Genomic DNA, 22,135 nt, shown 5'->3' on the forward strand with positions numbered 1-22,135 from the left:
CATAACCCAGTAGTTTTAGAAATAAAAGGCAAATCACAGGGCGGGTTCAGATGGAGAATGAATGAATATCTATTGGAGAGCGAAGATGTGGTTGAAAAAGCCAAAGCCACCTTAAAAGATTATTTCAGCCTGAATCTTAATAAAAAAACAAGTATGGACATAGTCTGGGATGCCAGTAAGGTGGTTTTAAGAGGGTTTTTTTATTCAGCAAAATAGTTACAGGAGGAAAGTAAGAGAACAAAAGAAAGAGGAAATCCTTAACCAGCTAAGAGAGTGTGAGAAAAAATTAACAGCAAATCTGAAAGATGAACAAAACATGCAAATAATAAAAATGTTACAATCACAGTACTCAATGTTAACAAGTCAAGAAATTGAATGGAAAATTAAATCAATGAAACAAAAATATTTCGAGTCAGCTAACAAAATGAGTAAATTATTAGCTTGGCAATTGCGAAGAAGGCAAAAACAAAACGTGATAAACAAGATAAAAATAGAGGAGCAATTGATAGAAGATCCAAAAGAAATAAAGGAAAATTTCCTCAAATTCTATGAGAAGTTGTACAAAAAAGAAGAGGAAGAAGCAACCCGAATAGAAAAATATCTAGAAGATTACAGCGGGAGGACCCTAACAGAGGAAGAAAGAATTCAATTAAATAACCCTATAAAAGCAGAAGAGATCCAAGATGCGATAAGGAAAATGAAACCAGGGAAAGCCCCAGGACCGGACGGATTATCAGCCAAATATTATAAAGTATTAGAAAACCAATTAACGCCAGTGCTATGTGACATCATGAACAACATATTAAGAGGAGGAAGGGTACCAAAGACATGGAAAGAGGCTCACATTACGATGATCCCTAAACCAGACACGGATAAATTAAATATTAAAAACTATAGACCCATATCACTATTAAATAACAATTATAAAATCTTCGCGGAGGTGATGGCAAGCAGACTTAAAAAATGTCTAGTAAATCTAATACATAAGGATCAAGCAGGATTCCTTCCAAATAGGTTACTTAAAGATAACGTAAGGCATACCATAAACATTATTGAATATCTGGAATGTAAGAACGAAATACCTGCGGCGCTGATTTTCATCGATGCCGAAAAGGCATTCGACAATGTTTCATGGCAGTTCCTATTAAAGAGTATGGAGAAAGCAGGGCTAGAGGGCGAGTTTATGGAAGGAATAAAAGCAATCTATTCGAACCAATCTGCAAAACTGATTATAAACAACAATCTAACAAATTCATTTAAAATTGAAAAAGGAACAAGACAGGGATGCCCTCTATCCCCGCTTTTATTCATTATGGTATTAGAGGTAATCACAAATAAAATAAGAGTAACACCAGAGATCCGAGGGATCAAAATAGGAACGAAAGAATATAAACTAAAAGCGTATGCGGATGACTTGATGTTATCCCTGGAAAATCCGCAAAAAAGTGTTGGTAAGGCCTTGGAGATGTTAGAAGAATTTGGCAAGCTATCTGGTTTCAAATTAAATAAATTAAAGACAAAAATGTTGACTAAAAATTTGGGAAAAGATGAAAGAGAAAAATTGGAGATACAGAATGGAATTAAGGTGGCAAAAAAAATAAAGTATCTGGGAATTTGGCTAACTACAAAAAACATAAATTTAATTCAAGATAACTATCTTACAACATGGAAGGAGATTAAAAAAGATCTAGATACGTGGAACAGAGTGAAGCTTTCGTGGACGGGAAGGATGGCGGCAATAAAAATGAACATACTCCCAAGAATGTTATTTTTGTTTCAAAATATCCCAGTGATTAGAGGCTCTAAAATGTTTACAGATTGGCAAAAAACTCTTTCAAAATTTATATGGCAAGGGAAAAGACCGAGAATTAGATTTAAACTTCTTACAGATCGGAAAGAAAGAGGGGGATTCTCGGTACCTAATCTGAAATTATATTTCGAGGCCACCTGTCTCTGTTGGATCAAAGATTGGATTAATTTGGAAAACACCGATTTATTAGACCTAGAGGGGTTCGACAATAGGTTCGGTTGGCACGCCTATTTATGGCAAAACAAAGAAAAGGTACATAAAGGGTTTTCAAGTCATATTATTAGAGGGCCTCTATATGAAGTGTGGGAGAAAAATAAAAAACTTTTAGAATGGAAAACACCCTGGTGGTTATCACCAACTGATATTTTAATAACTAAAAAAGCAAATATGGAAGGAGAAAGACTGACCTATGAAGACCTACTGACAAGATCAGAAAGCGGATGGAAGATGAGAACATATGAGGAGTTGAAAGATAAATTAACAGGCTGGCTACAATTCCATCAAATAAATGCAGCATGGATAGAAGACAAAAAAGTAGGGATGAACGAGAAGAAATCTAAATTTCAGATAGAAATAATTGAAGGCAAATCCAAATTATTATCCAAAATGTATATTATTAGAATGGGACACCAAAGATGAAGAAATAAAGGAGGTCATGACAAGATGGGCAATGGATCTGGGATATAATATAGAATATGATAAGTGGTTGAAATTATGGACTAGTGGAATGAAATTCATGGCATGTATCACACTCAGGGAAAATTTGGAAAAGATGATGTATAGGTGGTACATCACACCAGCAAAACTAGGGAAAATGTATAAAACAGGAAATAAGGTTTGCTGGAAGTGTAAAATCAAAGAAGGCAATTTCTTCCATATGTGGTGGACATGCGAAGAAATGAAGAAATATTGGGAACTTATTTGTAATGAGTTAAAAAAAATATTCAAATACACTTTTCCCAAAAGACCAGAGGCCTTCCTACTAGGAATAATTGGGGATGAAATCAAAAAAGAAGATAAGACATTATTCCAATATGCTACAGTTGCCGCTAGAATATTAATTGCCCAAAATTGGAAAAATCCAAACAACCCAGCGATTAGAGATTGGCAAATAAAATTATTTGAATTTGTTGAACTAGCAAAAATGACACAAAAAAGCAGAAACCAAAAAAATATAAAGTTTATTAGCGACTGGAATAAATTTATGATATACATTGAAGGGAATTATAGAAACTTAAAAACTATAGCAGGTTTGATATAGATCTTACAATGTGTAAACTATTAACAATTATCGGCTGCAGGAGAAAGAAGTTATTTACACTAAGAAGCCTGAAATTGGGAGGGATGGAGGTCAATAGGTGTGTAGCGGAATGATTTAAGCATTTAAAGATATAAAGATTCAAGTGTGAAGACAAAGAACTGTAACGGAAATTGATGTTATTTTTATGTTCTGTTTGGATATCTTTTTTGTAATTGTTGATTTGTTTTCCCTTTTGGTTATCTAAGTGAAATTCAATAAAAAGAAATGGAAAAAACAAAACAAAACAGAATCTCTGCAAAAGGCAGAATAGGTAGAAGCAGGGACCATTATTTATCAGGGATAGATAAACACACAAACTCCATGGTAAACAGAGATGATTAAGATAGGGAAATCTTTTGCTTTTGTTTATTACTTCCTTAAATTAATGAAAAACTGACCTCTAGTGGCTGAAATGGGAAACAGTGCATTATATCCTGTGGCAGCATGTTCAGCAGATGCATTGAAGAACCACAACTTACCACAACCGACCTTTTCTTTACAGAGAATGAATAATGGTAATAAAATATAGAGGAAAAGTTGTGCATTGCCGCCCGACATGAAGTTGTTCGGGTTTAAACTGCCCCAAAATTCATAGGGTTTTTTTGCCAAAAAGTAGTTGAGACTGCTTCGACAGCCTTCAGCTGGTTTATAGTACGTGTACGTGCCTATGTACATAACGTGATCGCACAGCTTCATATATGAACTACTCTGAAAGAAAAGAATGACATTTGAAGTGGCAAAAATATTCCTTTGTGATGGCTCTTTGCATTTTTGCAAGTATTCACCTGAATTTGCAGTTATCAAAGACAAACCGGCTGGGGCAACCCAGTCTGATGGGCGGGGTACAAATAATAAAATTATTATTAGCATTGAGATCCAAAATTGTGAACTCTGGTTTCCGATTTCCATCCCGATGGCTCTGCTATGAGCAGGCATAACTACAGAAGAGCTGGAACACTGACCCCGCCCTCCATAGTGTCCATCCAAACACTCAGTATCTTCTTTGCTTACGGGCCTCAATTATAAAGCCATTTAACAGAGAGAGAAAGTTCCAATGAACCCAGCAGGGTTTACAGTACGCATGCGCAGAGGCGCTCTTGCACGTGCAGAACTGCAACAAAGGAACCTACACTAGCGTCCCAACTAGGCCACCAACGCAACGCTCCAAAGACGGCCCACAACCGGCGAACCAGCTGCTTATTGGCTCGGAACCACGTCGATCATCGCTCTGCCCAATCCAGCCTCTCTTTCCTCCCGTGGCGTCACCTGGGAGTTGATGCCGCGCGAGTCGTTCCTGGTCACGTAGTCCACGGCCTCCCTCTCCGCTGTCGTCATCGCGGAGCTCTTCCTGACAGACGGCCGCTCCGCTTCCTATCTGTGAGCGGCAACCCAAAGCTCCAATCGGATGGAGAGGATCCGAGGGGGCTGGTGAAGTTCTCGCCCCGCCCACCAGCAGGACCCAGCCTGGAGCTGTTAGCAACTGTCTGCGGCCGCAGCTGCATCAGCAGCATTTGCGCGGGGGCTGTCTTTGCTTTCGGCGGTCTGGCTTTCTCTTGTGCCGAGGTAACTGGTGGTCAGAGCAGTTTTCAATATTCGCATGGGGATTTCAACCAGCCGAAAGTAATATAATGGAGAATAAATTACTGGTGCATGGCGGCAGTTTAGGCTTGTTTTGCTATGCAACCTTTTAATTTTAGTCTTGGGCTTGGATGTTGCTATTCTTGTTGTTGTTAACTATTATTAACTATTATTATTATTAATTATTATTATTGTTGTTGTTGTTAACTATTATTAACTATTGTTGTTAGCCGCCCTGAGCCCGGTCTTGGCTGGGGAGGGCGAGGTATAAATAAAATTTATTATTATTATTATTATTATTATTATTATTATTATTCTGTTCGCCTTGCCTCTTCCTCTGAGTATTTCTCAAACTTGCGCGGGCGGCTCTTGTTGTACTATAACTCCCATTATCCCTAGCTAGTGGGACCAGTGGTGTGTGTGATGGGAGTTGTAGTCCAGCAACAGCTGGGTACCCCAGTTGGAGAAAAACAGCCTGAGGCTTAAAAAGGGATGGTGTTTGGAGCTAGATTTTGGAGATTTGGTCTTTAGTCCAGTGACCATTGTCATGGATGAGATTCTTGCTTTGCGGGAGGTGGGGTGGGATGGGGCAGGGTCCACTAGATCAGGGTTTCCCAAACTTGGGTCTCCAGCTCTTGCTGGACTACAACTCCCATCATCTCTAGCTAGCAGGATCAGTGGTCAGGGATGGTGAGAATTGTAGTCCAAAAACAGATGGAGACCCAAGTTTGGGAAACACTGCACTAGATGACCCTCAAAGGTCCCTTCCAGTTCCATGATTCTATGACCATAGGAAGTTGCTTTACACTGAGCCAGGCCATAGGTCTAATCTAGCTCAGGAATATCTGTGTACAGGACTGCACCTTGCCATACAAGGTGTTGGTGTCAGGGAGATTTATAGGTTGTTTCTGCTTGTGATCTGAGTCCGCGTTGGATCTCTGTATCCAGTGATGTATTTTTAAGTGCACATGTTGTGCCGTTTTTGGTTCAGCCGTAGAAACTGGTGTCAATATAGTTGGAAGTTATGAAGAACTTTTTGTGTGTGCAAAATCACAAAAATTGGAGAAGGTATTTTAAAATAGTTTTTTTTTATAAAGGAAATGTTCAAAGCTATGCTATCTGAGTAATATCATCCAACACCTTGTAAATACTCCTTTACCAGGCTTTGCTTTTGTGCATGTAACAGCAGCTGGATTCACAAACAATTAGAGTATTGCAATTAGGGGATCGTTCTGGGTTCTTCCTGCAGATTGCCTTTGATCAAACTGTTTATACTTTAAAGGCTCAAGAGTAGGACAGGCATTTGACCCCTTTTGGCTGGTAATCCCACCTGTTATGTAGGTCAATATGCAGCACGGGGGCTGGACTGAGTGTGGGGCTGCCAGATGGAAGAGGCCTGAACATTTTATAGCTCTGTAGGAGAGATAATTTTGTCATGCAGAGTGCTTAAATTCGCTTGCCTACACCATAAAAGGTGCAGGACCCCTGTCTAAGGCAGGGGCCAATGGTTAGAGTGTTAGACCAGGACTGGGAAGACCATTAAATTATTGGTCACTCATAACCAGTTATTCCCTTTTTGCCTGGTTTACCACATGGGGTTATTGGAAGGATAAAATGAGGGATTCAGTGTCTGCTACCCTGAGCTATTTGGAGGAAGGGCATGTTAACACAACTGTTAAAAGTACTGGAGCCCTGTTCTCCTTTGGACCTGGGTTGGGAGAAGGAATAGAGAGCAACATTTGGTTCAAAAATGCCAACAGATGATGACTGCATGTGCATCATCTCCAGGCCCCTTCCAAACCATCCTGCCCATATATTTGTCATAGTGAAGAAGCCTGTCTTGTTTGTACACTGATGTTCTTTGCAGAAACGGTTTATCCTGGATTGCCCCTGTGTTTTGTTCTCCAGGAGCCTAATGGGAACACTGGGATGTTCTCTTTTAACCTCTAGGACAGATCAGGTGACAGTGGTAACAAAAAGAACATTCTCGCCTGTGTGTGCTGCATTTTAACAGAACCAATTAGTTCTTGTTTTCTGTCCTCACTAGACAGTTAGATAACTACAGTAGTACTGGGTTGTTTCTGCAGCACTTTGAAAGCTTCTCCCTAGGATTTCCACCTTCTTTTCCCTTGAACAGCTGCAGAGAAAGTAGGAATTCAATATCAGATTTTTGTTTTATCGAGGTAGAGATGTAGTGATTCTTGAAATGTCACTCGCTGTTTTTATTCTAAAGGCACCAGTTCCATGCCAGAAATATGGTGACAGACCTTATTCTGAGACTGAGCATGTGAGAGGTAGAGTTATCTGCCTGTAGCCCTAACCTTGTGCCCATTTTACAGCAGATAAAGCTTTACAGAAATATTTTTTGTTTTTTGAGAAAAGCTCTTTATCTGCTCAATTTCTGCATCAAGGCACAGAAGCAGGACAACTGTAGCAGAATTAGGAGCCTAAATACAGTGCCTAAAGAGCTTCTCCAAAGAAATCTGTGTTTACTTGAACTTGAGAGGGGAAATGAAAATGGAAGCTAAAGGGACCTGTCATGTTAAAGGTTAACCTTGTAGAGGAACTTGGCAGGTATGACTTCTATTAATATCACTGTGAGGCACTTAGTCAGCTGAAGGCGTTTGGATCCCTCCTCTGGGAGTTCATGGCAGAAAGAGTGATAGCGTACAGGTGACTATTCTGTTGCTTTCTGTATCATTCATCTGAGTGTTTTTCAAACTTGGGTCTCCAGCTGTTGCTGGACTACAGGTCCCATAATCCCTGACCACTGGTCCTGCTAGCTAGGGATGATGGGAGTTGTAGTCCAACAACAGCTGGCGACCCAAGTTTGAGAAACACTGACCATTTGACCAAGTTGATATCCAGTGACTGCAAGTAAGCAAGTGGTAGCTTGGCTCACAGAACATAAGCAGAAATCAACAGCAAGATGAGTGTTTGCGTGTTAACATTGCTGGATGCCTCCGCCCTGGGTCCACATTGCCATGTAGCTGTGTGTGTTTGTCATCTCTTTCACCTGCTCCATTTACCAGATTGCAAGTGCAATCCTATTCACGTCTACTAAGAAATAAGAATCACTAAGATTAATGGGGCTTGTTCCCAGATAAATGGGCATAGCATTGCAGCATAAATGCCCTCACCAAAAGCTGCTATTTGTCCTGCAAATATATGTAATATCATACAGGGACCCTATGGATACTGATAAATATTTTTTTGGAAGGCAAATACAGTGGTACCTCGGGTTACATACGTTTCAGGTTACATACGCTTCAGGTTACACACTCAGCTAACCCAGAAATAATGCTTCAGGTTAAGAACAGAAATCGGGCTTCGGCGGCGCTGCGGCAGCAGGAAGCCCCATTAGCTAAAGTGGTGCTTCAGTTTAAGAACAGTTTCAGGTTAAGAACAGACCTCCGGAATTAAGTACGAATTAAGTACTTAACCCGAGGTACCACTGTAGCAGGGAGGGGGGAGGTGATTTAAATTGTGGAAATAGTGTGTGTATGAGGAAGGTTTAAAAACTCTTTCCACTCCAATCCCACACCTGGCTGCCTTGATCTAAAGGGAAGAGTTGGAAGATCCTATTCTCAGATCTCCAAAATCCGTGTCTGAATGTGTAGCTACATCCTAGTTATTTCACCCACTCCCCATTGTGCAGATGGTGGTGGTGGATTAAGTCAGACCAGGTAGAAATACCCCATTTCTGGTTTATAGAAAATATTAGACTGCATGCCTCACCACTTCTGTTAAAACCAACCAGTAGTCTTCAGAGCCCAGAAGTGCTGCTTAATTTGGGAATAAATGGACTGAAACCTTAAGCCAATGACAATATACACGCAAATCTCATTTTGACGCAACTCAGAAGTCTCTTAATGGGATGCCTGTTCAACAGTGGCCAGACTTGGTTTGCTTTGCACTCTGGAGAAATTGTGGCCCTGCCGCTTGGCTTCACTGGGAACCGCGTGTCACAGAGAGTGCTGTAATTTTTGCAGACAGCTGAAACCTAGCGTTGGCCCAGCAGGAGGAACTGATTATGTAACAGGCCTTTCTCCCATCTCCATGCTCTTTGGGTATGAAAACTGGAAATCGAACAGCAAACAGGACTTGGGCTTTAAGCAAAGTTTGAACTTCAGAGTTCAGTTGCCTGAAGTTTCTCAGAAAACAACAGTTATCTATACTTATTATTTTTATGCAGTAGCAAGTAGATATTTTCTAGCCCCAACTCTATGATTCTAGTATCATGTTGGGAAAGTTGTGGTTAGAATGCTTCTCCCTAACATGCCAGGTGCCAGAGTTCAAGGATTCCTGTAATTTTGGTTTTGTTGTGTATGGAGGAGTATTCACTCATCTGAACTCATAGCTCAGACACAGTTTTACCACCTCTGGGAATACTAATATTTGATTCTTCCCCCCTGACCCCGACCCTAACTTCAATAGCTTTCATGGTGTTTTCTTTTTCTCTTTTAATATTGCAGCCTACCTATAAAGTCTTTTGCCTCATATTTGTGTAGGATGAATGCATTTGCAATGGATAAGGTGAGTTCAAATTGTTTTTATCTTTATCTTGTTTTAAAGCAGATTGTTGCATGATTATTTTTTATGTGCTCTTGTCTCCTGCCTTTGTAGCTTGGCAGGTGTCTGGGATGGGTTGGCCGAGCAAGCCATGATAATGTCATACAACATATTGCTCTGCTTTCCTTTGGACCTCACCAGCCCAGGCTGCCCAGGCTTGCCCCCCAGGCAGGTCACTTCGGTGCTGCAAACACAGTGGTTTGACTTCACCCCCGGAGGCACACTCCATTGCCTCTCAAGACAGATGGGTGCCATCAACAAATGATTAGGCATGTTTAATACTGTAGCCTTTGAGATTTATATAATGTCCTGAATTGAGCTAGAGGCACATGATGGATTTGAGGGCACGGAGGTAGGGATCTTATTCAAAAGCAATATAGATAGCTGTGTTTGCTTGAATACACTTTTTGTGTGTGTGTGGAACCGGAAGAGAATCTAGGTAAGTTGTATAAGGATATAGCAATGGATTACAAAATGTAATTGATATGTTCATATTAGATTGTGGATTACCAGGGGTAAATAGAAATTACAGGGCATGGGAGGATTGACTGGAAAGCAGATAAGGTGATCAGAATTTCATATGTGCAGGAGAAGGAATTTGATAGATCAGGAGATGCACATTGCTGGTTTCAATACGCAATTGCCAATTTGAGGGCCGGGTTTCATTGGGTGTGTGTTGCAGGTATTGTTTGGCCGCAAGGAACTTTAATTGTGTCATCCTGGGTCGTCTTCTGCAACAGGCACATTGAGGATGTTGTCGCTGATTGGGTGGAACAGCCTTCCCCAACCTGGTGCCCTCGGTTTTGGGCTGAGGGGAGTTGTAGATCAAAACATCTGGACAGCACTAAAAAACCAATAAGCCCCTCCCCCAAACACAGCTGAAGTTTCTGAACCATCTTCAGAGGCAGCCCTACATATGACGCATTGCAGTAATCAAACCTAGAGGTTACCAAAGCATAGACAACAGTGGTCAGGCTAACCCTGTCCAGATAGGGGCACAACTGGGCCACCAGCTGAAGCTGGTGGGAGGCACTCTGCAGCAGCAAAGGATCCAGAAGTACCACAACAACAACAATATATTGTTTATACCCTGCCCATCTGGCTGGGTTTCCCTAGCCACCCTGGGCGGCTTCCAACAAAATATGAAAATACAGTAGTCCATCAAACATTAACGGTTCCTACCCGGTGGAATGCTCTGTCCCACGAGATTATGTCCCTGCAGGACTTGATCTCCTTCCGCAGGGCCTGTAAGACAGAGCTATTGCGCCTGGCCTTCAATTTGAATTAGCCTGATCCTCTGTTCCCTTTTCTATGAAGAAACCCTTTCTGGGACCCCACATTTAAATTCTTCCTTGGTCTCCTTGCTGGCCCTAGTAGGACCAACTTGGCCAGTTAGCCTTGTTGGTCATTTGATGTTTACTGATTGGGGGTTCCCCCCCAAAAAATGACCCCTGATTTTTTGAATTTTATTGATATTGATGCTGTTTTTATGTATGTATTTTATGCTGTTTTTAAGTTGCATCTTTAATCAATGTTTTATATTTGCTGTTAGCCGCCCTGAGCCCGGTTTTTAAACCGGGAAGGGCGGGGTATAAATAAAAAAAATATTATTATTATTTGTTATTATTAAAAGCTTCCCTAAATAGGGCTGCCTTCAGATGTCTTCTAAAAGTCTGGTGGTTGTTGTTCTCTTTGCATACCCTCTCCTTCAGAGGGAGTGTAACCCCATCAAGAGCAGGCAACATCCCAGCTACCCGGTCTAGCAAACCACCCACTAATCGTGCTTTTAGCACTAGTTTTCAGTTTACATGTAGCACTGGCTGAACGTATCAGTAATCGCCATTGCTGTGCTTGAACTGAGAGTGCAGTGGAGGGAACGCCCAACGTCCTTCTACATGTTACAGAATGGTGGATGAGCTGCCTACATCTCTCATTGCTGAAAATCTAATCGGGCGACTCGTGACAAGATTCTGTGGGTCTCCAGGGTTCACCACAACACAGTGACCCAAAGCGTTTGTCCTATGTGTTCCTTCTCTTTATTAGATGGTCTATCATTAGATGCTACTCCTGTCACAAACCCAAGGAAGTTGCAGCCAAAATGGCCAAGTACAAACTGATCCTTTTGAGGCACGGCGAAGGGGCCTGGAACAAAGAGAACCGCTTCTGCAGCTGGGTGGACCAGAAGCTGAGCAGCGACGGGATAAAAGAGGCTCAGAACTGTGGCAGGCACCTCAAAGCTCTTGGCATTGAGTTCGACCTGGTGTTTACATCCATCCTCAGCCGCTCTATTCAGACTGCCTGGCTTGTGCTGGAGCAGATGGGGCAGGAGTGGGTCACCACCGAATCTTCCTGGAGGCTGAACGAGCGGCACTACGGTGCCCTGATAGGCCTCAACAGGGCAGAGATGGCGCTGAACCACGGCGAGGAGCAGGTGAAAAGGTGGAGGAGGAGCTATGACGTCACCCCGCCTCCCATCACCGAGTCCCACCTTTACTACCACGAAATCTACAACGATCGCAGGTATAAGCACTGCGACGTACCGTTGGAGAAACTCCCGAGGGCAGAAAGCTTGAAAGAAGTGCTTGATAGACTCCTTCCCTATTGGAACGAGAGGATAGCTCCGGAGGTGAAGAGGGGCAAGACGGTTTTAATTTCTGCTCACGGGAACAGCACGCGCGCTTTGCTGAAACATTTGGAAGGTAATGTAGTGCCACTAATTTGTTCTAAATGTGGTATAAACATTGGGGGCCATCCTGTCTTCTTTGGCTATTCGTTCAGGAATAAATTCTATCTCTCTGTCTCTCAAATTAAAAAGGGCACAGTTTTACTATTAGTTTTATAGCAGTTTTAACTGTTGTGGCTTCTCTCGAAAAATCTTGAGACTCCTAGGTCAGCAAGTGTCCTGAGAATTCTCTGTTGGAGACCTCTCGTCTTCCTCGGAGGACTGCCTTTCCCTGGTTCCATTGAGGGAAGGACTGCCTATTGCGTTTCTTTGTCCGTAGTGTGCATAAGTTCGTAGTTCAGGGATGGGGAAATTTGTGGCCTTCAGAAGTTCCATTGGCTTTCGTCTGCATGGCCAACAATCAAGGGTGATTGGTTGTGGGAGTCCCAACAGCCTTTGGAGGGCCACTGGTTCCTCATCCCTGCTTTAGAAAACAAAATATTGTATATGCTTCTTTAGCCTTGTGAGCTAGCTAGCCAGATGGCCATTGCTGACAATCTCTAGAGCATTCTCGAGTTTGCAGAGTTATTTGCAGTGATTCTTGCCCTTGCCATCTTCCCAGGAAATCTGTGGACCTAAGTTATGTGGCGGGAGGTTGTGTTATGTGTGTCTTTTGTGACGTTCTGACAGCCAAGCCTTTGCCCTTTGCCCCACTCTCATGGCCTGTTCAGAGAGGAAGTGCCCATAGCCCTGGCTATGACACAAAGTCATATGTTCACCCCTGCTTACCTTACCAGCGTTGTGCTGTTGCCTACTCTCCAGCGCAGTAGATGAATGGCGAAAACAACCAAGGCACAGGAGGCTGAATATGTACAGAATGCTTGTCGTTTGGCTTGTGGCACTCCCGGAAACCGCTGGAGCTGATGCCATGTTTTCCTTTTGTGTGCGATATTTCCCCGTGACCGACTGACGAAAACGAAACGTTCGTATTTAGAAATGGCTTATTCAAACAGAGCTCATAGGAACAATGTTTCCCAATATCAAGCCTTTCCCAATATCGAACCTACCCATTGATTGCCAACAAAACACGCAGGGCTCATTCCTGCAGGTGTCAGCCAGTTCCTCAGAAGGCTGAGGGGGTGGATGTTGGTTGTTAATGCCTCTAGGCTATTGCCAGACTTGGACGAGGCCTTTTCAGCAGAGGTGGCTCCAAGTCTGGAGGCCTCTATAAATCAAAGCGACATGTCCTCATGTACTCCTTTGGTCCCTGCCCAAGCTATAGGCTGTAATACCTGATCTGACATTAGGTAACACTGCAGAAATAGGAGGTTGAAAGTTGCACAGTTCACTTTGCTTGCTTGCTTCTGAGGCAGCCTACACTACTCTCAAACGTGACCTGCTGTCAGGAAATTCTCCCCAAAGTTTAGCCGGCAGCCCCATTCTTCTAATTTGAACCTACTGGCTTCATAGAATGGCAGAGCGGGAAAGGACCTCATGGCTCACCTAGTCCAATCCCCTGCAATGCAGGAATCTCATCAAAGTCATCTTTATCACCTTATGCTTATCAGAAAATATGGTATAAAGCAGAGGCTGTTCTGGACCAGTTGTGGGAGCAATTTTTGATAGGCCAGTATCAATAGGAGGAGATTTCAGTGCAAGAATTGGTAGAGAAAGAGAAGAACAATCCAAGTGAGAAGGAAGTTAGACTTGCAGAGATTAACCAGTTAAAGTTTGTTGCTTAATTTTTGAGCTAGTAACTTCTGTGAACTTGCTTGCAAAGCTGATGCCTCCCCTTATTTTTGTGCGTTCCTTCCAAGAACCTTTTTCATTTGGAGCAGTTAGGGTGGGAAAGGCAGAATGTTCCAAAAAGACCAAACCCAGGGCCAGTAAATGGTGTGTAATGTAGATGTGCCATTACGTAGACATATGCTTCTCAGGTAGCTTAGTCAGTAGAGCACAAGACTCTTAATCTCAGGGTCGTGCATTTGAGCCCCACATTGCGCAAAAGATTCCCTCATTGCAGGGACCAGATGTGGTCTCTTCCAACTCTACAGTTCCATGATTCTATGCTTTCCTGTTGCATCCAAGCAGGCAATGTGGACTTAATTGCTTTTGCTCAGCTTGGCGTGCTGAAATTTGCTGGGGCCGCAACCCAAAGAGAAATGGATGCACAAGTCACACGAAAGGTCAACCGTCTTGTGTTACGAGTTGTGTAAAGTAACCAGACCCTGGCCTTAGTTGACATTCATGTTGTCCCTCCAGCGTGTCGTCATAGAAGTTGCCTAGTACAGTGGTACTTCGGGTTACAGACGCTTCAGGTTACAGACTCTGCTAACCCAGAAATAGTACCTCGGGTTAAGAACTTTGCTTCAGGATGAGAACAGAAATCGCACAGCAGCAGGAGGCCCCACTAGCTAAAGTGGTACCTCAGAACAATTTCAGGTTAAGAACGGACCTCCAGAACGAATTAAGTTCTTAACCTGAGGTACCACTGTACTGACTTTCGGTGTTTGGCTTATGCTTTTGAGGAGACAAGGCAAGGCAGGAAAGAGTCTTAGGTTATCCAAGGCCCTTCAGTTTATTTATTTAAATATTTGTAAACTGCTATTCCATTAAAAAAGAAAACATAGCAAGGCAGTGTGCACCATAATAAAATAAAATAGAATACTACAGTAACATCCACAAAGGCTGGGTATTAAAAAAGAGATCACGTTCAAAAGGCCTGTCAGAGCTGTCCAGGTTTCAAAAGATGTCTGAAGGAAGACAGGGAAGACTCCTGTCAGGCTTATTGTCAGGCAAAGTGTCCCGCAGGACCTGCCATGCTAAAACTTTGGCCCTGGTAAAGACCGACCGACCCTCAGGGACTGCCAAAGTGCCCCATCTTCTTTCCCTGTCTCTTGAAACAAATCTGAAGTTGTTATCCTAGCAAGAGAAACCTTTGGAAGTGCATCGCTCAGTGATGTAATACTCTACCGAAGGAAAGGAGTGCTATATTGGAAAGATGGGGATGCTTGTGTTTGAAAGAGCAGGATGACTACTCCCTATTCTAATTCCTGTCTGGAATGCTCTCCCCAGAAAGGCTCGCCTGGCGCCATCTTTACATGTCTTTAGGCGTCAGGCAAAAACATTTCCCTTTACCCAGGGCCTATGGGATAAATATTCTATGGCCCGTGAAAGTGTGGGGAAGTTTTGATGATTATTTAACTATTAGGCTGTCCGTCATTATTTTTAATATGTTTTTATTATGATGTTCTGTGATGTGTTTTTAATGGGATCTTCTGAAAAAGCGTGGTATATAAATTGAAATGATGATGATGATAATAATGACCTACTGTTTTTTTTTTAAAGAAAGCTCTGAATCTGGGGATTATGGTTCATCTGGAGGCAGGGACTGCCTCTCCCACTCCAGATACCCATGATAGCTGCCTATTGTTCTGGGGAACAATCAAGGGCAACCTATTATGAATCTTTCTGCATGAAATGAAGTATTCTTCCAGGTTATCTGATCTTCACCAGATTTTGAAAGTTTGGTAAATAGGATGACACTTCATGGCAGCTTAGGCCCAAGAGCCTCCCATGAACCGAGCGCAAGAGGCACATATAAACATTCCATTGTTTCCTCCTCCGCAGGCATCTCTGATGAGGACATAGTCAATGTGACTCTGCCCACTGGCGTCCCAGTTCTCCTGGAGCTTGACGAGGATCTACGCTCGCTTGGCCCGCACCAGTTCATTGGTGACCAAGAGGCAATCCAAGCTGCCATCAAGAAAGTGGAAGATCAAGGCAAAGCCAAGCCCACGCTTGAGAAATGAAAGACTCCTTATGCAAAATGCTCTCCCTTTTACCTCTTACCGTGCGCAGGAAAAGGATAGCGCTTTGTGCTTGCCCTGTGAGGACTTGCTTAAGTTCCCAGTAAGTGGTAGATTTTTAGCGTTTTAGCACACCATTTTGGGTTATTCCTTATTTCCTTCCAGCAGCTGTGTTGGATTCTGGTACAAGTAACAGTGAATTTTGTTACTTGTACAGATAGCTGTTGTTATAAACTTTCCATATCCTTTGTATAAGTCTTACACTATCGGAGAAGGCCAGAGCAAGAACCGGTTGTGATCATTGTGATCAATGGAGAAAACGCTTTTTGATTTTAACCTAGGCCTCAAGTGATATTTACAAGTTCTCAGGTTCACAGATGCTAAACAGTCACATAATTATTTAATTTAGAATACCCGCTCCCCCCCCCCCGAATTTTTCTCCTCACTGTTTGCAATTCGACAACTTCTGGTATAGCGTTTATCTCTGTTAAACGGATTGGTGTGATTTTTGTTGCACGGCTGACTGTGTTGTTTTGAATAAAGCCCTAATATTTTTACAGGTATCAAACTGCTCACATTGGCTGAATTTTCCCAAGTTTTACTTTTCATGTTGGAGAGGACCATTTAAAAAACAAATCCCAGTTAGACTTGACCCATATGCAGTAAAGAAGGGTGAATGTTGATGGTACCACTTCAAAATCTCATTATTATTTTTTAAAGATTTATATTCTAAATTTTGCTTTGGATGTCAGGATATAAGTTGTGCTCTAGGGAGAAGAGGCAGTTTCCAACGAAGCAATGCACAAGGTTCATTCATAAAGGAGCTTTCTCTTCCTGCACACTCCCCGTGCCATCCTCAAATCTGCTCCTGAGGGTTAAGGAAACTTGGATAATATTTTTTTGGTGGGAGCTTGCAAGCAGGAAGAGGAGATAGAGGGAAAATTCCATTGCACAGTCAGAAGTTCTTTCTTTCCTGGGCCAGCAGCTCCTATACATTGTGCCCTGTAGGAACAGTTGTTGGGTTGATGGCATGTTAGTCCAAAAGACCTGAAGACCTACCAGCTTTGTGAAAACTGAACTACTGGAACATATAAATGTAAACTCTGATGCTATCCAGTAGAATGTTCTTGGGACAGCCAGGGCTGTCTTGAGTATTCAGTTTTTAAATAGTTATGTATCACTTTTCCAGGTTCAAACAGAACATGGAATACTAATTGTTTTATTTTTTATTATTTTTCAATTTTTGTATTCATTTTATAACACAAATAGAATACTAATCTGTTTTAAGTACAGAACTATGTAAAACAATCAGTCAATTAACAAATAGAAGGAAGCTCAGAAAGGGGAAGGACCTACAGTCCCATTGATCAGCGTAACCAGTTGTTTAATTTCAGAATTTTCATCTCTTCCGGGGTCATGACCTTCCAACAGGAAGGAGTGATAAAATAGCCACTGGTGCCCCCAATGTCCTACAACTTCCTTTCCAGAATCTAATAGACCCTTGCACTACATGAGACCCTCTGTCAGCATTTCTAAGCACAAATGCATTTATTTATATATTTTAGAAACTTTGAAGACATTGCAAAGTTGTATCCTTGACAGGGTAGGGTTTCAGGGGAGAACTGGGGGGGGGGGGAGAGATCTAAAATAATGTGCACTACTTGTTTGCTTATCCAAACTAAACTGCTTTTTTTGCACCTGTACAAGTGACAAATATAATTCAGTTTGCACATACAAAATGCTATCTCTGTGTGTACGTGTCTTTGTGAAACAAGCAAGCAGCTGTTACTACGGTAACTTCTTTCATTTGTTCCTTCCATCTTGGAATCTGAAGCGGAGTTTACAGGGTACCTCAGCCCTGTCTCCTATCCAAGCACTGATCAGACCCAGTCCTGGTTGGTTTTAGCAAGATTGTTGTATGATGTGCCTTCAGGTCAAATCCTGGTATTGACAAATATATGTAAGGGATGAAGTGAGGAGCAACGTTTTGTTAACAGGCCCCACTTGTGGTGGTATTTTATTTATTGCCAGAGTTTATTGCCCACTTTACTAAGGTGGCTTCGAAATTAAACCTACAAAAGATGAATCACATCAGGCCTGGGAAAATGTAGTTTTCACCTAGCACCAAAAAGAAAGAGCACACCAGGAGAGCTTCTCTGGTAAGAGAGTTCCAACATGTGGTGCCACCACTGAGAAGGCCTTGTCTGTGATCACGACTCATCTTAACAAGAGGTGGGACCTCTGAGGCTGATCTCAATAAGTGGGCATATTATATGGGAGCAGGCAGTTCTTTAGGTAACTCCTGAAACATAAACTGGTGGTCATTCTTGTGGAGTTGCTGGGCCTAATCACTCATGTTTACATGACATACTGGCTTTAATTCAGGAGTGGGTAACTGACGGCTTTCCAGCTGTTGATGGACTATAGCCCTGGTCAGCCCCAGCTAGCCTGGCCACAATGGTCAGGAATGATGGGACCTGTGCTCTGGCAATATCTGGGTGGGGCATAGGTTCCCTACTCCTACTTTAATTGCAAACACCCACACAAAATATTTCAATGGGAACTGTGGCCTGAGCATTGTTGAAACAGCGCTTAGGGACAAATCTAGCGTGTGGCAGAGAATGCAGATTTGCTGGAAGGAGCACAAGAAGTCATAAAGCAGCCAGAGCCATTGCTCCGAAAGAGTGCTGTCCTATTTACAGCCATCACAATCTCTTAGTGAATTACAAAAATATAAAGGAACAGCAGAGGGAGCTGGAGTGTTGGGATTGCTCTTTCTCCCACAAGCGAAAGGGAAAATGTTGCAACAGCCCAGGTGTCGACACAGAAGGGAGTGCATGGATGAAAACCGGCAATCACAAGTTTGTGCTTTTATTTATCATCCTACCCTTCACATCCTATTTTCTCTCCTCTTTTTAGGAAGTGCGGGTGAGCTTACACAGAGATCTCAGGTAGTCTTCCATGCAGGCACTAATAAGGCCTGTTTGGTTGTAACAGTATGGTAGCACCAGAAGCCAGCAGACCACTGCCTGGGGTTATGTTTTAAGAATATGAGAAGAGCCCTGGTGAATTAAAACAAATGTCGTCTGGCATCCTGTCCTCAAGCTGGCTAGCCAGACGCACTCTGGTCCTGCTTACGGGTTTCCCATAGGCAGCAGCAACCTCCCCACTTGGCAGTTTCCAACAACTGCCCTATGCTGCCTCTGACATGGGCGGTAGAACTCAGCCATCACAGCTAGTGGCCACTGACTGCCTCATCCACCACAAATTTGTCTAATCCTCTTAAAGCCATCCAAGTTTCTAGCCATCACTACATATTGTAGGAATCATATTGCTGGTTATTTGTATTTGCCTGGAAACCTAACCAAATATTTGTACGGTAATCTTTTCCACCCAGAGTTCCCAAAATAAACCAATGATGCAAACCAGGGATGATTTTTAAAATTTCACTTAAATATTCACTAGATTTTTATCCCAGTCTTCCTCTGAAGTATACAGGGGTGTGTGTGTGTGTGTGCGCGCGCACGCGCCTATTCTCACAATAACCCTATAAGGTAGGTTAGGCAGAGAGTGTGACTGGCTAGCCAAAGGGCCTGCAGAAAACTTTGGAACTGTGTGGGTCTCCTGGACCCCACGCTGTCCAATGTACCACACAACCATTCGCTTTGCAGGCCTAGATGAATGGGTCAGAACGAGTACTTTGGGAACTTGTTTTGAATGGCTGGGTTAAAATTAGCATGGACCGATGTCCTCAAAGGAACTTTGGTAGCTGCTCTCCCAACTCTGCAAGTTCACCAAAGCCCAAGTAAAAGTGTGCCCCAAAGGCAGAGCAAGACATTTATTCAAGCAAAGGTTTCACTGCCAGGGATGAGCAGAGGGTTGTTCAGTAGCACATTGAGGCTGTTGTTATATTAAGAATTCCCTTAAAGAAACTGAGCACAGGAGGGAAAAGTTGCCAATACGTACTGAACTGTAGCTATTGCTCTCCCATCCCACCTCTGATTTGAGCAATATATTTGGATGTTTTTATTTATTACCAGCCCAATCCTATGCATGTCCACTTAGAAGCAAGTCCCACTGTGGTTGGTGGGGCTTACTCACTGGAAAGTGCGCAGTATTGCAGCCTACATTTATATCCCGCCTGGTTGACCATCACTGACTAGAATCCCACTGCATTGGGTATGTAATGTGGGTCTGTGTACATCCTCCAGGAGGCCTTCCTGTATATAAGTCCCACCACACAGAAAGGATGGATATTTTGCTGGTCTATTATGTGGGGAACTTTCATTATACCCTAAAAAACAAAAACAAGACTTCAGTGTGGCCAGTTGACTTAATGTTCCAGTTGAAGCTCTGCAGTCCCATTCCAGATTTCTATTTATGCTTCTCTGGTATTTATTGAGCGTATACTGTTTGTACAGTTGGCTTCCTTGTAAATTTCCATTTGTCTGGCAGAGATACAGGCAAAGAAAAAGGAAAACATCCAAGGGATATCCTACTGGTGTGCTGCTGCTGCTGCTTCATGGAAATGTACAACCAGGGTGTAACAACCAGGTATGAGCAGGGCCCAATGTTATTGCAACCCACCCACTTAATTTATTCCACTATTCTTGAGGATCCATCAATCACAATGAGACTTGTGCAGTTTACCTTCCTGAAAGACTGCTCCAACACTATATTTTTCAAAAGCCCTACAATACTTTTTTAATGTTGAAAAATAGTGCTGGTTTTCAGCTGTTAAGCAGGAAAGATATCTGAGTAATTGCTGCATTGGTTTTAATGTGGACCAGAGCTCTTGAGATTGGCTGGGCCAATCCAATGAACAAACAAAGAAGTATTTGTGATGCCTACTGATAGTTTGGCTTATTTTGTTCTTCTCTGCCTCCTCCAAACTCCTAAAAACTCCTAAAAACAATTAATTCCTAAAAACAAAATAAACACAAACTGAGAATAGAAGCACTGTAAAAGAAATATAAGGTACATACAGGATATAACCCTATGCTTCTGAACTCGAAAGTTAGCCCGGTTCCGTTAAATGCAGCTTACTCTCAGGTAAGAGTGCATTGGCTTGCAGCCTTTGAAGAAAACCTAAGGGCCAGGGGTGCTGGGAGTTACAGTCTAAGGAATGCCTAACAGGTTTCCCTCCCCTGCACTAGACCTTTGCCTTTTCCACAGCCCCTGGGTCTTAATGGCCAAAAGAACAGCAAACCTATCCGGTCTGAGGGCTGATGTCAACAGGCATCTGAATAAAATGACCTTCCTTTGGGGAAGGTTCTCAGGCAGAGTGGAAGGAGAAAGAACTTGCCCATGTGAAGACCGCCTGCTGGAAACTCTTACTCATATGGTTCTCAATTGTAAACTATATGCTGATCTCCGTCAGCAATTTCTAGATCAACTCTGCATCCCCAAATGGAAACCAGAGTTGGAGGTCATACATTTTCTATTACTGGGGAATGATCAGGAGCTCACCAAGTTAGTGGCTAAATATCTCTATTTGGTTTTTTGTCGTTGAAATACACTGCAGACGTCTGATCTCCCTGGAGACCTAGAGATGTGACGATAGACGGCTCTGCCTCCTTTCTTTTAGCAAATGTTTTGTGCCACTGGGGAAGCAGTAATTCTGTAGTGATTTGTTTTGGATGTTTGTATGTGGTGCCAATAAAAGGTTTGATGATGATTATGATGAATAAAATGATTAACACCCATTAAGTATATATCTTTTTAAGCCAAAGATGGAGAAGCCGTGGGTCCCCCAGGTGTTGATGGACTCCATCTCCCATCATTCCCTGACGACTTGCCATAGTGGATGGGGATGACAGAAGTTGGAGCCCAACCACTCCTGGAGGACCACAGGGTCCCTCAGAACCTGCTCTAAGCCTTGCTAGTGAGGGGTCCATCCATGATTGTGTGCAGGCACTTGCCTTGCCCAACAACTCCAGCAAGGAAGGCTTCCCAGGTGCTGCTGCTCGCTTGAGCTTCGCCACATCCTTTCCCCCTGTCCTCTCTGGCAGCAGCTGTTTCTCCCCAAGTGACTCAGCCAATTCCTTTCATCTGACAGCCAGTGGGAATCTGGCAGGAGAAGCATCTTGCATGTTGGTGGGAAGAGGAGAGCAAAGGAATGGGGCCCGGTGCTGAGTCGGCATCAGCAGGAACAGCTGGAAAGTCTATAACCAGCAAAGGGGTGCTGAATGGGCCCAGAAAGCAAGGGGAAACCAGCACAGAATAGCCAGAGCACGAGCCCTTCCTCTTGTTTCTCCTCCACATCCAACACCACCCCAGATCAGATCCTGCTAAGCTTGGCCTCTCTGTCCCTGATCCTGAAAATATTGCTCACTTATAGCAGGCTTACATGTTTATCTATGACTAGGCAACCTCATATTTATTGGCATCACCTACCAGACTTG

General features: G+C 42.9%; 1 protein-coding gene across 2 annotated transcripts; it reads left to right on the forward strand.

The window, feature by feature from the left end:
• Positions 1 to 4,546: 4,546 nt before the first annotated feature.
• On the forward strand, positions 4,547 to 16,018 carry BPGM (bisphosphoglycerate mutase). Of its 2 annotated transcripts, none has more exons than XM_053405581.1 (4): positions 4,547 to 4,730; positions 9,164 to 9,224; positions 11,304 to 11,959; positions 15,553 to 16,018. In XM_053405581.1, the coding sequence occupies exons 2-4, from the start codon at positions 9,205 to 9,207 to the stop codon at positions 15,732 to 15,734; spliced, it is 858 nt and encodes a 285-aa protein (XP_053261556.1). In that variant the 5' UTR covers positions 4,547 to 4,730; positions 9,164 to 9,204; the 3' UTR covers positions 15,735 to 16,018. The 2 variants fall into 2 exon arrangements, with proteins under 2 accessions (XP_053261556.1, XP_053261557.1); XM_053405582.1 differs by having other exon boundaries at positions 4,547 to 4,673.
• The last annotated feature ends 6,117 nt before the right edge of the window (positions 16,019 to 22,135 follow it).

Source organism: Podarcis raffonei, chromosome 10, assembly GCF_027172205.1.
Source record: "Podarcis raffonei isolate rPodRaf1 chromosome 10, rPodRaf1.pri, whole genome shotgun sequence".
Taxonomy (NCBI): Eukaryota; Metazoa; Chordata; class Lepidosauria; order Squamata; family Lacertidae; genus Podarcis; species Podarcis raffonei.